The sequence below is a fragment of the Anguilla anguilla genome, chromosome 2 (genome assembly GCF_013347855.1).
Source record: "Anguilla anguilla isolate fAngAng1 chromosome 2, fAngAng1.pri, whole genome shotgun sequence".
Lineage (NCBI taxonomy): Eukaryota > Metazoa > Chordata > Actinopteri > Anguilliformes > Anguillidae > Anguilla > Anguilla anguilla.
The window spans coordinates 72,321,030-72,338,594 of NC_049202.1; the positions used below are offsets into that span (position 1 = coordinate 72,321,030).

General features: G+C 45.7%; 1 protein-coding gene across 1 annotated transcript in view; it reads right to left on the reverse strand.

Moving 5' to 3' along the window:
- Positions 1-11,425: 11,425 nt before the first annotated feature.
- LOC118220420 (deleted in malignant brain tumors 1 protein-like) overlaps positions 11,426-17,565 on the reverse strand; it is a 27,883-nt gene continuing 21,743 nt past the window's right edge. The window contains exons 11-16 of the mRNA XM_035404282.1: positions 17,158-17,472; positions 14,675-14,995; positions 14,126-14,440; positions 13,542-13,844; positions 12,696-12,767; positions 11,426-11,775 (exon numbers count right to left, since the gene is read on the reverse strand). Of these exons, the coding sequence (XP_035260173.1) occupies positions 11,426-11,775; positions 12,696-12,767; positions 13,542-13,844; positions 14,126-14,440; positions 14,675-14,995; positions 17,158-17,472 (1,676 nt within the window). The remainder of the gene's footprint in view (positions 11,776-12,695; positions 12,768-13,541; positions 13,845-14,125; positions 14,441-14,674; positions 14,996-17,157; positions 17,473-17,565) is intronic.

A 17,565-nucleotide genomic window follows, 5' to 3' on the forward strand; every position in this document is an offset into this window, starting at 1 on the left:
AGAGCAACGTACAACAAAGTGTATAACCATAACCAGGAACTGGTTTAAAAGCTAGTGTCTAAAGCTAGCTAGTCGGGTCAAGTGTAACGTTAAAGAAAAGACTCGACAGTGCCCAATATTTCACTGTATGATACGGAGCCAAGCCCTGGCCAGCAAAAAACTGTCCGGTCGACCTCCAGTGAAACACTCGCAACTGTAGTTAAAATTGTAAATTTCATCAAAGGTCGCCCCACCAACAAGCGTCTATTCGCAGACTTACGCGAGGATGAAGCGCACCAAACCCTCCTCCTGCACTCAGAGGTGCGCTGGCTCTCAGTGCAACAGTTTCCACTACTGCTGAAACAGTCCGAGGGCACTGTGCCTGTGTCTTTACTTGGCGAGTTAACCCGCCATATGAACTTGCTGCAAGAGGAGTTAAAATCGCGGTTTCGCTGACACACGTCTCCAAGGAATCGTGGGTTTTGGATCCCTTTATCGCCAAAATCGAGGATGTGGAATACCTGAACTGCGAAGGTGAGCGTGCTGACATCCAGGCTGATTCACTGTCAAAGGAACAAGGATTCAAGAAGTTTTGGACTGTCAAGGGACCGAGCATTGCTCCACAGCTCACAGTGCATGCCGCGACCAGGATCGTACTCCCATTTAGTACGACACATCTCTCAGAAGAGATGTCGTACTGAGATCTCTCAGAAACGGCCATCAGCACACTTGTTGCCATCAAAACAAAAGCACGCAACAGACTGGACGTTCACAATGACTTTCGACTGGCTGTCACTCACATTACACCTGACATTCCATCCCTGGTTGTGGGCATGCAAGCCCAAGGTTGCCATTAAAGAAGAACAGAAAAGCACATGACACTTGTGTATGGTAGCTAGGCTATGCCCTCTCGAAATAATAGGCTAATAAAAAAAATGGTAATGTGGTAGGTTGGCATATTAAGCAGGTAAAATAATCGAGACTATCTGGCATGGAGCAGGCAGCAGAAAGACAAGGAGGGATTCAAGTTCAAGTACAGGTTCATTAATCAAATTCACCACAGGGTCCCAATAGGCTGTCTGTTGAAGACCTACACTTAGGCTACGTTCTAAAAAAGAAGAAAATAAAATGATGAATGTAAATATGAAATAAATATGATACATGCATAGCATTGCAAGTTATATCAGCTAATAAAGGCATAAAAAGAAAGAAATGTATAGTTTTTTCTTTAATAGCCTATGGGGAAGGGCGCAAATTCCATCAGGTGTAAGTTAGGGGGGCTCTGGGGAAGAAAGATTGGGAACCCCCGGCCTAGGGCAATGTTGAAACTCGGCTCACTTATTTCACTGCCTAGCGCCTACTAGGTTACGTTAGCAACGTAGCAACGCTAACGTTAGCATAGCTAAAACCATAAACGCTACACAATAACGTTAGCTTCAACAGTTTGAATTCACGGTGACAACTTACCTTACCGCTCGGCAGGACCAATGGACTCCCTCTAGTTGGTATTCTTTTTTGTGAAGCTGGACTCGACGATTGAGAGCAGATGGTCAAACTGCTCTCGATTCATCCTGAAGTACGCCGTGAACCGGCCATCATCCAGGTGAAGCTCCTAGTTGTTCCTCCTCATGAGGGTCTCATGTACCCAAACAGATCTCTGTCTCTCTGTGTCCAACTTGAAATTTGCGAACATCCTCTCACCCTCAATCAGAGCCAGAGCAAGTGCCCTCCGCCTGTCCATTTTTTATGTAGATGTAGTATATTTCCCTAACTATTTTTAGCTAGCTAATAAAATGTACAGATTGGTAAGTTTACTTCACAGCAAAGTAACGGTTGGGCTTATGACAGGTGATTCTGTGGTTGCCTTGCAACAAGAAAAAAAGACGCAGCAAGCTGCTCTTTTTTTTAATTGTAGGTTTTTTACAGTCTCTGGCTTCAACCAGAGACTGTAAAAAATTTGGACAAAGCTACTGTGACGTCACCCATTGACTCTCCGTGGGTCTCTAAAACACGTTTTGAAGCTCAATGGCGGGCGCGGCCATTTTCTCGATTTGGAGCCAAAACCATAGAGTTAAGCGGTCTTGTGATTTTTACAATTTGATTGACAGTCCGGTGCGGAAAAGCCCATCAACCTGAACGAGGCTAGCTGACTGTCTGTCGTTATGTTTTAAAATATATTATCAGATGTTTACGGATTTTAATTTCTATCCGTGACTGTACTGTGTCATGTAATCACGTTATATTTATGACATTAAAAATACAGTTAGGCTATGTTCACTTATCTTCAATTTATGTTTCGCAGCAAAACGAATATGCTTAGCTAGCATATCAGTTTGCCAGTGAGCTAGGTAGGCTATCCGTGGTTAGCTCATGCATTAGCAATATGAACCACAGGGGAAGAACATTGACTACGTGATGGTCAATCAATCAGAGATGTGTAGGCTACTGGTGATTTGACTAGGCTAATTTTCGTATAACTGTCTGGTAGACCTGCTGTTAACCAAGCAAGTTATCGTCGTAGGTTTTCGCCACAGTCAGTTAATGAGCCAGTAACTGCTACTAGCTACTCCATCGCCGTTTGTGGTGTTCACTTGCTGGGTGACGCTAGCTGACCGATCGTTCGCAAGTCACTTTTTACCGAATAAAAATTATGTCAGCGGTGATTAACAAATCTACCAAGTATTTTAATAACTGATCTACAGGCGTGTAAATATGACAACGCACTTTGAAGAGCAAGTTTTCCACCTGTTGCATAAAGACAAAAATAATGTACATTGAATTTCTAATAATTATTATTTTCTTGCTAGCTTCTAGCTTTGTCACATTCGTGCAGCATAGCCCAGGTAGACATTTACGGAATGTACACGACTGACAAGCCATCAAACACGTTTGACAGATGGAATATTTGCCGGTTAGGGTTAGCTAGCTAGTCAAATGGCTTGGTAGCCGAAGTTGCGGACTGTTTTAGCATAGGCTACTGGACTACCACATATAGTAAATAAGCGTTAGCTGATTACGCTTTCTGCCAACTAATTATTTGGTTAAGTGGGCTAAAGGAAATAGTAAAAATGACTCGGCTACCGCAAAACTTCAGAGGAGGATTATTTTATGGTCGTCTAGTGCAGCTGTAAATAGCACGCGCTATAATGAAACCACTACAAAATGGGATGCCTGCATTTTCTGACTTCGCACAGGTGGACCGTGGTCGGAGCCGCAATGTCAAGGCCAAGAGACGCCACCTCCCACCCCAGTGACCACAGATGGTAGCCCCTACTGTAGCTCAGTCCTCCGCAGTGATCCGGAAGTGACGCAAGCTGTACCTCATTGGTCCAGAACAAATATTGGCACTGTGCCCAAATGACGCAATAAATCATGAAATCGACCCATGGACAGTCATAAGACGAATAAAATACATTGATATATGAATTTGTTCTTGTGAGAAAAAATTATTGACTTTGTATTTTGATCGCATTTGTACCGTAGACTTACATGGAAACCGGATATGAAAACACCTATACTGGAGCCATCCGTAGTGGCGCTAGTGAGCAACCAGGAACTACAACACCAAAAAATGAGCTTCAAAAACGAAGTCTGGTTTTGGCCGCTTGGGCTTGACTAGTATTTTGATCAGTATATTGACACAAACGATTTATACTGTATACCGACCAGAAGTCAGAAAAATGAAAATAACTGATATAGAGGTGTCAGTAAAAATCCCAGTACAGTGAACATGTGGAAATGATGGCCATTGGGACAAAACCAGGCTTCTGTTGGCAAGCTCAGTATTAAAGCAGGTCAAGAGAATTTGTCCCATTAAATGCTGCAAATAATGATCAGAATAAACAAGAGTAGCGCTGTCTTCTAGCTTTATTGGGCTGGAACGGCAGGAGTAGCGAGTCGAACCGGGCGAGCGCGCGTGGAATGTTGAGCACGGAATTGAATATAAACCGCCAGAGATGCCGGAGTGTTCACTGAGAGAATTAATTGAGGGGAACGACTATAAAATAAAAGGGGTAAAGTACGATCTGTGAGGATAAAGAGATATGCCCAGAGGGATGGGACGGGGAGGGATTCTTAGAACGGCAATTAATTTAATTTTGGCTTAGTTTTAAGAAACTTAGTTTTCCCCGGTGGTCTCCCACCCAAAGCCCACATTTGTGTAGCTTCAGCCATTCAGCAGGAACAGGGTGCAGGGTGGTATGGCTGCTGTTCTGTTTCTCTTCCTCTATTTCAGCGTCATACATCTGCAAACAATCTAAACTGTGTACTATACCTATCCCTGCATATTTTCAAATGAATGAACAAATACATTAATGTAGAATAGAAATAAAAGGAAATGAGAGCAAAGTTCAATCAGTCTTTCAGCTTTATTTAAAAATATCTTATTGACACACAGCTGTTAAAAATAACGTTATTGCTTAAGAAGGCTAAGAAATAATTGTGAGCATTTTAGCAAAATATAATATTTCATTTTTATAAAATCTTGTCTATGAAAAACAGTATAATTCTCCAAGATCTAGCATCAACATACACATTTATATATATATATATATATATATATATATATATATATATATATATATATAAGTAATTAAAAAAATATTTTTTGTTAAGAAAAATTAAACTAATTTGAGTAGTAATGAAAGCAGTATGAAATAAGTAGTACTGAAATAGTTTTGAATAGTAACAAAGCAGCCAGTGGAGACTTACTGCCTTGTGCATCTTCTGCTCAGATGGAAAGATGAACAAACTCATCAGCTATGTGCAATACAAGCATATTTAAAAATGTGATCTTGCAAATGAGCATGTTGGGATGCTGGATAAGTGCTGTCTGACTACCCTTCCATGTGTCAATCAGAGAGCCAACATGGACAGCTCTGACCTGCACATGATGAACACAGCAGCCAAAACTGAAAGGGTTTGATGTAAATACAAACAAATCTAAAGCAAAAGCTTACACAGGCTAAAGCACAGTTTTCATTTTTACATTCCAAAACTTTTGATGCATTCATTTCATATTGAAGTGGCCAGTACTGACTTGATGTAGTTTGAGCAGTACATCATCATCTTGGTCAGAAAAAGTAACTTGCAAGTAAATGCAAACTATTATTCTTAATGTATACAAGTTCCAGCATTTCCAGTGTCCTAATTTATGAATGAGCTAAGGAGTCCACAGTAAATAATTTTGGGTGAATTATGAATTCATGAACAACTGATCTAGTGGGATATGGTTTTATGACATTAAAACATTTTGCTTGAGATGTGTAGGATAAAGGAGTCCATGTAAGTTCTTCTATCCAAACGTGCGGGTGGACACTTCCAAAGTTAAAACTCAATCTCACAGTGCTCCTCCTCTTTCAGGAGGCTAATCCCCCACGTCATCATAGTCCATCCCACTGGGAGCTGGAGGGGTTTCAGCCAGAACACTCTCCCCTACAGGGATGGATCAGGAGACAGACAGATACAGTCAGGGAAAGGCTCATTTTCACCAAATACCTACTGTGATCTTGTAATTCTATACTGAAAGAAAAAGTCTCATTCAAAATATTTTCATAGGGTCATGTCTACACTAAAATATCCACTCTCAGAAAAGTTTGCAGGTGGAATGGAATGTGCATATTCTCATAATTGCCCATGAAGCAATCTGGAAAAATGTCTTCCAAGAACCAGTATATTAAATATAACGGGATTGATTGATGGATTTTTATTAAACCACAAAAGCTTGTAGTTATTCATGTTATACGGAGTGATTCACTTTGTACAGACTTACCCACTTGAATCCAGCCCAGAGTTACGGCATCATCATAATTCTCCTCTGTGTCTGTCACATGATCCCCTGTAACAAACCACACAGACAGGAAGTAGCCCATGGCAGTGATTTTCAAAAATTACACAGACAGGAAGTACAAATGTCATAGACAGGAAGTAACAATTTTCAACACAGGATAGTGTCTTAATCTATAAAATTTTATAAATAGACTAATAAACATCACAATCTAAAATATAAATATTACACTAATAATGAATAAATCACATGACTGCAGCCAGAGACAGAAAAGCACCTGAGCAGAACACAGTGAATTCAGTGACAGACATTGTGTTTCACTCCAACATTCTGTCTGTAAAGAGAAACTCAACCTGGAAAAGCGTCTGGGCCCGGCTGCATGGTGATTACATCATCATAGTGCTCTGGTGCATCTCCCTCCACCAGCTCCCCTTAAACAGACAGAGCAGAAGTGCTGGTTAAACTGGGCACACTGGATATAGTGCTCATAATGGCTATATTGGTTTTGGTGGTTATATTGGTTACAGTAATTATTGGGGCAACAACTTTAAAGGTCATTTCCATGTCTAAGTCTGGACAACAAAACAAGTCAACTGTAAGAACTGTTCTATGTAATGAAATGATTCCAGCAATGAACAGGTTTTATTCTTCTAAAAAGGCCAAGGGAGATTGGAAAACTAACACAAAAAACTAAGTACAGCATATAATAATGAATGCAATTACATTACATTTACATTACAGGCATTTGGCAGACGCTCTTATCCAGAGCGACGTACAACAAAGTGTATAACCATAACCAGGAACAAGTATGACGAAACCCCTAGAGAGAAGTACCGGTCCAAGTACAGGGAACAACCGCATAGTTCAACCTGGACCCTGGTGGTTAAACTGATTAACACTAACAACGAGAACGGCAACAACGCAATCTATGGAAAAATAAAAATACATAAAAATTACAAGTAGTCGTTAAGACTGGCGCATCAACTAAGTCACCTATTAAACAGCTGCCTAGTTACAACCCTAAGTTTAGTCATTTACAGGGGGGAAGGGATGGGGAGAGGTGCAGCCTGAAGAGGTGGGTCTTCAGTCGTCGTTTGAAATGGGTCACAGTCTCAGCTGTTCTGACCTCCACAGGGAGGTCATTCCACCATCGTGGGGCCAGAACAGAGAGGAGACGTGTTCTGGAAGTGCAGGTGCGAAGAGGGGGAGGTGCTAGGCGTCCTGAGGTAGCAGAACGGAGGGATCTGGCTGGCATGTAGGGTTTGAATATCTTGTGAAGGTATGCTGGGGCTGATCCCTTGACTGCCTGGTATGCTAGAACCAATGTTTTGAATTTGATGCGAGCTATAACAGGCAGCCAGTGGAGGGTAGTGAGCAGGGGAGTTACGTGGGAGTGTCTGGGGAGGTTGAAGACCAGACGAGCCGCAGCATTCTGAATGAGCTGCAGGGGTCTGGTGGCAGATGCCGGTAGTCCAGCCAGAAGAGAGTTGCAGTAGTCCAGGCGGGATAGAACCATTGCTTGGACCAGGAGCTGGGTTGAGTAGGTGGTGAGAAAGGGGCGGATTCTGCGGATATTGTATAGGAAAAATCTGCATGCCCGGGTTACTGCTGCAATGTTGTTGGAGAGGGACAGCCTGTTATCCATCATCACTCCGAGATTCTTGGCGCAGGGTGATGATGTCACTACGGTGTCCCCTAAGGAAATGGAAAAGTCGAGGAGGGGAGAGGATAGAGCAGGAATAAAGATTAGCTCCGTCTTTCCCGGGTTGAGCTTCAGGTGGTGATTGTCCATCCAGCTCTGTATGTCCCTCAGGCAAGCGGAGATGCGGGCGGGGACCTGTGTGTCCGATGGGGAGAAGGAGAGAAAGAGTTGCGTGTCGTCGGCATAGGAATGATAGGACAAGCCATGGGCAGATATTACAGGGCCAAGGGATCTGGTGTACATGGAGAAGAGAAGGGGACCAAGGACTGAGCCCTGGGGAACTCCGGTGGTGAGGGGACGGGGTGGTGATACCTTACCCGCCCAGGCAACCTGGAAGGAGCGGTCAGAGAGGTAGGACTCAATCCAGTCAAGGACTGTGCCGCGGATCCCTGTTGCTGCCAGGGAGGACAGGAGGGTAGAGTGGTCCACAGTGTCAAATGCAGCGGAGAGGTCTAGGAGAATCAGGACAGAGGAGAGGGAGGCTGCTCGTGCGGCATGGAGTGACTCACTGACCGAGAGGAGTGCAGTCTCAGTCGAGTGGCCAGGCCTGAAGCCAGACTGGTGGGGATCAAGCAGGTTGTTCTCAGAGAAATAAGCAGAGAGCTGGTTAGATGCAGCACGTTCGAGTGTTTTGGATAGGAAAGGGAGGAGAGATACCGGGCGGTAGTTCTGAATGACTGAAGGATCTAGTGTGGGTTTCTTCAGCAGCGGGGTGATGTGGGCCTTCTTGAAGGATGAGGGGAAACATCCAGAAGATAGGGATGAGTTCACGAGGGAGGCGACAAAAGGGAGGATGTCTGGTGTGATTGCTTGAAGGAGAGATGAGGGGATAGGGTCGAGGGCGCAGGTGGTAGGGCGGTGGGTGAGCAGAAGCTGGGAGACTTCAGTGTCTGAGAGGAGAGAAAATGTGGAGAAACAGGGGGCGGAGGACGCAGAGGGGGCGGAGGACGCAGAGGGGGCGGAGGACGCAGAGGGGGCGGAGGACGCAGAGGGGGCGGAGGACGCAGAGGGGGCGGAGGACGCAGAGGGGGCAAAGGAGGTGCGGATGTCTGCAATCTTTTCGTCAAAGAATGCTGCAAAGTCATCTGCAGTGAAGGAAGACTGGGGTGGAGGAGGTGGCACGCTGAGGAGAGAAGAGAAAATAGAGAAAAGTTGACGAGGGTTAGAAATGGAGTTATGAATTTTGGTTTGGTAGAATTTTGCCTTAGCGGCAGTGACAGAAGAGGAGAACTCTTTCAGGAGAGACTGATAGGCTGAGAGGTCAGATGGGTCCCTGGATTTGGCCCACTTCCTCTCAGCAGCGCGGAGGGTGGCCCTGGAGGTGCGCAGGATGTCAGACATCCATGGACTGGGAGGGGATGAACGTGCTGGCCTAGGGACGAAGGGGCATAGGGAGTCGAGTGCTGAGGAGAGAGATGACGTCAGGGTGGAGGATGCAGAGTTAGTGGGGAGCTTGGAAAATGATTGAAGAGTGGGGAGGGAGGCAGTCACTCTGTGTATTCACAGTGTATGAAATGTATTCATGAGGATATTGAAAAAATATTGAATCATCCCACCAACCAATCAAAACACTCACCTGCCACACTGTCTGGATGCTTATCCGCTGTGATGACATCATCATAGTTCTCCGGTGGGTCCTCCATCACCAGGTCCCCTGAAAGAAGGAGACTTCTGGGGACTTGTGGCTGAATCTCAGGACTGTCACACAGCAGGACAGTGGGGCCCTTCAGAGCAGCACTGAATAACACTTCAGCTAGCTGTGTTTGCACACTGCAGTCACGGCTGCCTGACGGTGTGGGGACAGTCTAACTGACCCCATATTTAATCCTTGATATGTGGGTGCTGGGGAATCCACACCACTGAGTCTCACAGGAACCAACCTGACAGAGATACGGAACTCAGAGGAGGGCAGCTCCACCTGCTGGAAGACGTCTGTAACTACCTAGAAATGTACGAGGCCTGAAGGGCACTATTTCAGTGCTCCTGAGGGGTAGAAGTAGCGGATTAACAGTCTATCCCCACGTACCCATAACGGCTGTTTTAATAAATATATGTCATGATTAAACACCATATCTACAATATGATTAAATTACAGGCATTTTCCAGACACTGTTATTCAGCCATAACTTAAACAGCTTTTTCATTACATAGTATCCATTTATACAGCTGGATGTATTGTGAAGCAATTCAGATTAAGTACCTTGCAGTGTCCTTTCAGGGAAATTGAACCTGCAAACTTGAGCCCAGTTCTCTCACCATTTTACAGCTGTCCTGTTCACAGCCAGTGATCCTGTTACATACGCCACCGAAACTCTGAGGAGCACTCAGGAGTCCCACCCCTCCCAAAATCACCCTGGAGCCACAGCACCACCACCTACACCCACTGAGAGCTCCACAGAACTCCGCCCCCTTACCTGAGAGGGAGTGTCCCTCACCGTCCTCCACGTCTTCATACCCAGAGGGCGGATCCTCTGATAGGCCACTCCCTGTGAACAGGAGAGAGGGTGTGTCCCGACCCCGCCCACACCACACATGCTCTGGGGAGGTCTTCCACAGAGTGTTTAAGACTTTACTGTGAAGCACGAGGAGGACAGATCCGATTCACTCACCCCACCGGGGGGCGCTGTAGGTTCCCCCTCTAGCTAGTTTGTACTCGATCTCCTCGTAGACAGCTTCATGCAGAGGGGCGTGGTCCCATTCAGACAGGGCTGTGTGAGCAGAGACAGAGAATCACAGAGTCAAAGTTTCCTCTCAGAGAGCACATTTCTCTCTGCATGAGCAGCAGAGTTACAGCACACAGCTACCGTCATACACCAGCCACCTGTCAGAGACCAGGGCCCTGTAGGACTGCTGATCTGAGATCAGTCCAACCTTTTATCACATAACGGATAACTGATTCAGGCAGACTGCAGGAATGTGATCGACCACAGGGGGGGCGCTGGTGCACAAAAAGACAAGGTCAGCATGCCAACCAAATCCCTCCCTCGGGAACACTGCAGCCAATCACGCATCACCCGGTTGTCTCCTTGCTTTCAGGGCAGCTGGTGATGGAGGACTCGGCCCCACACTGCGGGGCCCACCCACACGCACTGGCGCAGGGTCTTAACTGGGCGAGCCTCCCATCAGCCCCCATTCAGAGCTGCGTGGTTAACCCACTGAGCTGATCACTGGAGAGGCTTCTTCAGTCACACTCGGCGTGTGATGGCGGTTCACCCAGCGCCCGTCCGCCCCCTACCTCTCTTCAGCGCTCTGTTCTGGAACAGCAGAACACCCAGCACTGCCAGCAGCAGGAACAACAGCGCCCCCATCACCAGGAAGGCCACTGCTGGGATAGACGGGCTGGGCGGAGCCTCCTTTGATCCGGGCACTGGCTGTTTGGACACAACTGCAAAACGGGGAAGGCAAGGGGTTGGGCTTCAGCAGAGAACATGGCACACTGCCTCAACTCTACTTACACTGACCACTCAGCTGTGTTTCCACCTACAGTACTGTACTTATACAGCCAGCCATCCAGCGACCTATTAAAGCAGAGCAACTGTCTGCATTAAGCAAACTGAGTCATTCCACAAGATACCCACTACAACATAAAAAGGTGGCCTGAGAGCAAGTGCATGGTTAACTTTCCAGCAAGTAAACTTCAGTTAAGCCTGTGCTATCTGTACTAGAACGTGGGTGTTCTCTCTTCTCTGTTCAAGGACATTGGCTATTTAAATTAAGCAAACTGCTAGCTTGGTACCAGCATTCAGCAAGCTTAGAGAGCCACATCATGTTTATTGTTAGATAGAAACCTATAGGATTACATTCAGTCTTAAAGCATTAATGCAGAGGTACTGTTGCCAACAGGCAAAAAACTGCAAGAAGCAGTTGTGTGTTAACACTCAAATACTGAGTGTTACTTAGCAACCTACCCAGGCAAACAGCCACCACCATTTATATGGTAGAAATGCAAAACAGAGCATTCATGGAAAAGTCAGCCTGAGGTGATCTGGAGTCGCAGGCTCACCTGTGCAGGTGACCCCAGCCTGGTTCTGGTGTGGGCAGCGGCTGTGCTGGTGTGGGCAGTCCCACAGGTGCATCTCAGTGCCCCTGCAGTTCACCTCAGTCACCCAGCGGTCGTCCTTCCCCGTCCCAAATGTAGCATTAGTATGAGCCTTTCCTGCTGACCCACAGCCCAGCTGTCTGCACAACACCTGGACGTCCATCGTGTCCCAGGAGTCTCCACACACCTTCCGCCAGGAGCCCTCGTGGAACACCTCCAGCCTCCCAGAGCACCTGCCTTCACCCCCCACCAGCCGGAGGGGCCAGTGACCTAGAGCAGGAGACACAGATGAGCTGAGCAGCCTCATTACGTTTAGCATCTCCTACAGACACACCTCCATTAACACTATGACTGACCTCATTACATTTAGCATCTCCTACAGACACATCTCCACTAACACTATGGCTGACCTCATTACGTTTAACATCTCCTACAGACACATCTCCACTAACATTAAGACTGACCTCATTACGTTTAGCATCTCCTACAGACACATCTCCACTAACACTATGACTGACCTCATTACGTTTAGCATCTCCTACAGACACATCTCCACTAACACTATGACTGACCTCATTACGTTTAGCATCTCCTACAGACACATCTCCATTAACACTATGACTGACCTCATTACGTTTAGCATCTCCTACAGACACATCTCCACTAACACTATGACTGATCTCATTACGTTTAGCATCTCCTACAGACACATCTCCACTAACACTATGACTGATCTCATTACGTTTAGCATCTCCTACAGACACATCTCCATTAACACTATGACTGACCTCATTACGTTTAGCATCTCCTACAGACACATGTCCATTAACACTATGACTGACCTCATTACGTTTAGCATCTCCTACAGACACATCTCCACTAACACTATGACTGATCTCATTACGTTTAGCATCTCCTACAGACACATCTCCACTAACACTATGACTGACCTCATTACGTTTAGCATCTCCTACAGACACATCTCCATTAACACTATGACTGACCTCATTACATTTAGCATCTCCTACAGACACATCTCCACTAACACTATGACTGACCTCATTACATTTAGCATCTCCTACAGACACATCTCCACTAACACTATGACTGACCTCATTACGTTTAGCATCTCCCACAGACACATCTGCCCTTACCACAGGATTACCACAGGATTCAACCAAAAAACGTACTTGTGTAAGCTCTCTGATTTGCTGCTGAGGAACGTGACAATTTGCTTCGTGGAACTTGATCATCCTCTTCCCCTTTGATGTGAAGAGAAATAAATAAATAAATGAACTACAAATTTTGAAAAATTTTAAAACACAAAGACAGAAACAGGTTCATTCCATATCAGAAACAAACTGCACTACTTAGAGCTTCAAAAAATCTCATTCATGGGGTTACACTAAGAAATAGTCCATAGTTTTACCAATTTAATGTTGCAAAAACTAATAAGCTGACTTATATATTTACCAGTTTAGGGCAAATTAGCTTCATTAATGATTTCATATCATCCTCCCCATCTGCGTAAATGAGTCAGTTCTACTTGAAGGTTTAATTCTGTTGTTTCTAACAGAAGTACCAGGGCCGGCCCTGGGTGGGGGGGGGGAGCTGTTGGATTCCGTTGAGCGGGGGAGAGAAGGGGGTTCACTTTGTAAAATCCTTCATACATTGCATTGTTGTGAAATGTACGGGTACCATTCTGTTTAAAATGTATACCGCTAATTCTGCGATAGGGGATGAATAACGTAACTGCGAAAATAACATTATTTACCTTAGATAAACACTGGACCGTAAACCCCCCCCCCCCCCCCCCCCCCCCCCCCCCCGCCGTGTAGCCCCCCCCTAGCGGTTGTGGCCCTAAACAACCGCATAGACCATTTATGCCGCGGGCCGGCCCTGAGAAGTACTAAAGTCTGCAGTAAGGAGAGTTTTATGCCTCTGTTCCCAATAGGAGTGATACTGTGTTTGTAATCATGAGGTTTATTATACTGGTCCTAACAGGAGTATAATGTCTGCAGTAGAGTGAGGTTTACCTGTGCAGGTAAGTGAAGCCACGCTGGTTTGCCCGCAGGTATTCTCACTCCAAGGATTTGATGGGCACTGCCACAGAGTGGAGTCATGTCGGCGACATTTGAATTGATCCAGCCAGTTTGGAGCTGATTCCAGTCTTGACCGTGTGTTAGACACAAATCCGCTCTTCCCACAGTTCAGCTCCTGACATATGAGAGTAGCCGTGTCTGTAGTCATTTTATTGAAGCACACGTTGCCCCAGGTGCCATTGTAGAAAACTTCCAAATTCCCAGAACAGCCCTCGGCCAGTCTCATCTCCTTGAATTCTACAACAACAATGTTAGAAATCTCTTAGGGACAAAATGGTTTAAAAATAAACATAACCTTAAAATCTTGTGCCAGAAATTACAGAGGATAGAAAGGTAAATGTATCGGATGCAGGTATAAGTCAGGATGAAAAGCTGTGCTCTGTTAGCCACTGCTCTCCAGAGATAAATCTCATCACTTTGAACACCTGAAATTCCTCACCAATCAGGTATCATGTATTCACACCAAATTAGTGTCAGTGCAAAAGCAAGAACTTTAGGTGCTCCACTTAGCTCCAGACCTGAACACACGACCCCCACGTCCTCCTTGTGTCCACAGTCAGTTTGTCCCCATCCGGCTGTGGGACAGTCCCACAGGGACGTCTCGTTCCCCACACAGCCCACCTCATCCAGCCAGACAGATCCATTTCCTGGCCCAAAGAAGGAGGGTAGCGGGGCACTGAGGGCCGTCCCACACTGGAGCTGCCTGCACACCACCTGAGCATCCTCCAGGTCCCAGGAGTCATCACAAACTGTCCCCCAGGAGCCCCTGTGGAACACCTCCAACCGTCCCGCACAGTCTCCCCCTCCCCCCACCAGCCTGAGAGTCCTGTGATCTGAGAGAGAGAGAGAGAGAGAGAGAGAGAGAGAGAGGGAGATAAAAAGAGAGAGAGGGGGTGAGAAAAAGAAATAGAGAGAAGTTATCTGAGTTATTACACAAGCTCTGTCTGTTTTAAATACTGTGATTCCTAATACTTTTTAAAAGTCCTTTAGGTTGAGTATACTATATCCCCCATGTCAAACAAGCAGCTAGAGACTGCAGAGAAGCTTCATTAGTAACCTGTACTCACTGGAACAGACGATGGACACCTGTTCCCTGGAGCTGCAGGCGAGTTTGTGTGGAGTGCTGCAGTTCCCTAGGTGAGCCTCTCTCCCGGAGCACTGAACCCCCATCAGACACTCCCCAGTGCCCCCCGTCCCAGACGGAGAGGAGCTGTAGACCTGCACTGCAGAGCCACAGCCCAACTGCCTGCAGGCCACCGAGGCCTCACTGAAGCTCCAGGACCCCCCCACTCTGCTCCAGGTCTGCTGGTAGTACACCTCCACCTGGCCCTCACACGCACCCTCTCCAGTCAGCCGCACTGTCCCGTCCAGAGCTGAGAGGGCAGAGCCTATGGATCCCAAATGTATGAGGGTTAGGGTTTGACTGCTCTGATAAACCCAAGACTATTATGGTTAGAGTTAGACTCCTCTGATAAACTTTGAACATTGCTGTTTGTCTGCTTTTATAATATGTTAAATGTTGAAATTTTGTTGTGTCTGTAATCAACTGTTGCTTTCTTGGCCAGGTCTCTCTTGAAAAAGAGATTTCTAATCTCAATAAGACTCACCTGGTTAAATTAAATAAAAATAAATAAACCCAAGTGTATTAGGATTAGAGTTAGACTCCTCTTTTAAACCCAAGTGTAATAGGGTTAGGGTTAGGCTCCTCTGATAAACCCAAGTGTATTAAGGTTAGGGTTAGACTCCTCTGATAAACCCAAGTGTATTAAGGTTAGGGTTAGACTCCTCTGATAAACCCAAGTGTATTAAGGTTAGGGTTAGACTCCTCTGATAAACCCAAGTGTATTAGGGTTAGACTCCTCTGGTAAACCCAAGTGTATTAGGGTTAGGGTTAGGCTCCTCTGATAAACCCAAGTGTATTAGGGTTAGGGTTAGACTCCCCTGTTAAACCCAAGTGTATTAGGGTTAGACTCCTCTGATAAACCCAAGTGTATTAGGGTTAGACTCCTCTGATAAACCCAAGTGTATTAGGGTTAGGGTTAGACTCCTCTGATTAACCCAAGTGTATTAGGGTTAGGGTTAGACTCCTCTGATAAACCCAAGTGTATTAGGGTTAGGGTTAGGCTCCTCTGATAAACCCAAGTGTATTAGGGTTAGGGTTAGACTCCTCTGTTAAACCCAAGTGTATTAGGGTTAGGGTTAGGCTCCTCTGTTAAACCCAAGTGTATTAGGGTTAGGGTTAGACTCCTCTATTAAACCCAAGTGTATTAGGGTTAGGGTTAGACTCCTCTGTTAAACCCTCACCCTCTCTTAATTTACGGCAGGCAGAGACATGCTGGGCTGCCGCCTCTATTGCGATTTCCTCTTCCCCAGAATTTTTATTTATTTATTTGGTTCCGATAGATACTGATTAGCCTGTTCAGTGAATTTGGGAAAATATTGGTTTCTGATTGAGAGGTACTTGGGGCAGGAAAGCAGGAAGTGGGCCTCTGTCTCCACCTGCCAGATTGCAATGAGCACACAGCCTGTTCTCTTTTGCCAGCCAGGTCTTTTTGTGGCAACCAATTTCAATGGCAAGGATGTGGTCACTGAGTCTGTACATTGCTCACTTTGTGGTCACTTTGCTTTTGGTTTTTAACTCTAGTGAGATATTCTGACAGGGAGCAATCTTGGCCTAGAGCACAATACATTTCCAGTTTATTGTTTAATTTCTTCATGCTGTCAATGTATAGTTTTTGTTGATTTTTGTCAAAATTTCTAGATGCAGTGGGTGTGATATTTTTTGTTGTTGATATTTTGTAAAAATATTCTTTTGATGGCCAGTTGTCCCAGGGGAACTCTGGGTCTGGGTAGAGCTGGTTACTCTTCTCTCTCTCTCTCCCTCTCTCTCTCTCTCTCTCTCTCTCTTTCAATTTCAATTTCAAAGTGCTTTATTGGCATGAAAAATATAGGCACTTGTGTTGCCAAAGCAGTGGTTACAACATGCAACTATATACAATGAATCCGAGAATGTGAATTTGTTATATAAAAAATATAAAAATATATACAAAAATATCAGTAAGTGATGTTAGGTGTGTGTGTGTGTCTGACTATCTGTGTGTTGTGTGCATGAATGAATATTATGTGTCTGCTTGTACGCGTGTATGCTGTGTGTAAATGTGTGCATGAGGTGGTCACACATTGTCCCTCAGAGTATGGCAAGAGAACACAAATTGTGCTGCTAGTATGCAGCAACCTTTTTCTTCTCCTAATAGGTAGGGTAATCTATCATCATTGGGTATATCATTGAATTGGGGACATTTCTGGATCATTTTTTGGTAGAATTTTTGGCGAATTTGGTCAAATTTTGTGCATTCCATTAGGAAGTGTTTTTCAGTTTCAATTTGGTTGCATCTGCATTGTTGGCACAATCTTTTTTCTTCTGGCAACCATGATTTTCTGTGCATGCCAGTTTCTATTTCTCTCTCTCTCTCTCTCTCTCTCTCTCTCAGTGCAGTAAATGTGTGCTAAATTGTGCCATGTACACAGTACAGAGAGCAGGACTCCTCACCAGAGCAGATGACTCCAGCATCCTGTCCATGTGAGCGCACAGCTCGGCTCCATGAGGAAACAGCACACTGTGAGAGGCGTGTCTCGTTCCCATGGCAATCAAACACATCGGCTCTGATTGACCCATTCCCCTCTCCAAACCAGGCCCGTGCTGGCACTGCCACTGCAGTCCCACACTTCAGCTGCTGACAGAGGACATTGGAGGCTCTCCTGTCCCAGCATGCATCACACACTGTCCCCCATTTACCCAGGTACTGCAGCTCCACTCGACCAGAGCAGTTATCAGGGCCGTCAGCCAGCCTGGACTCGGTGTACCCTACACACAGCACAGTGGGGTTAGCATCTGACCAACACTGAGATAATAAAGGAGACTTAGGGAAGAGGCTAACAGAATACACAGGTAAAAAAC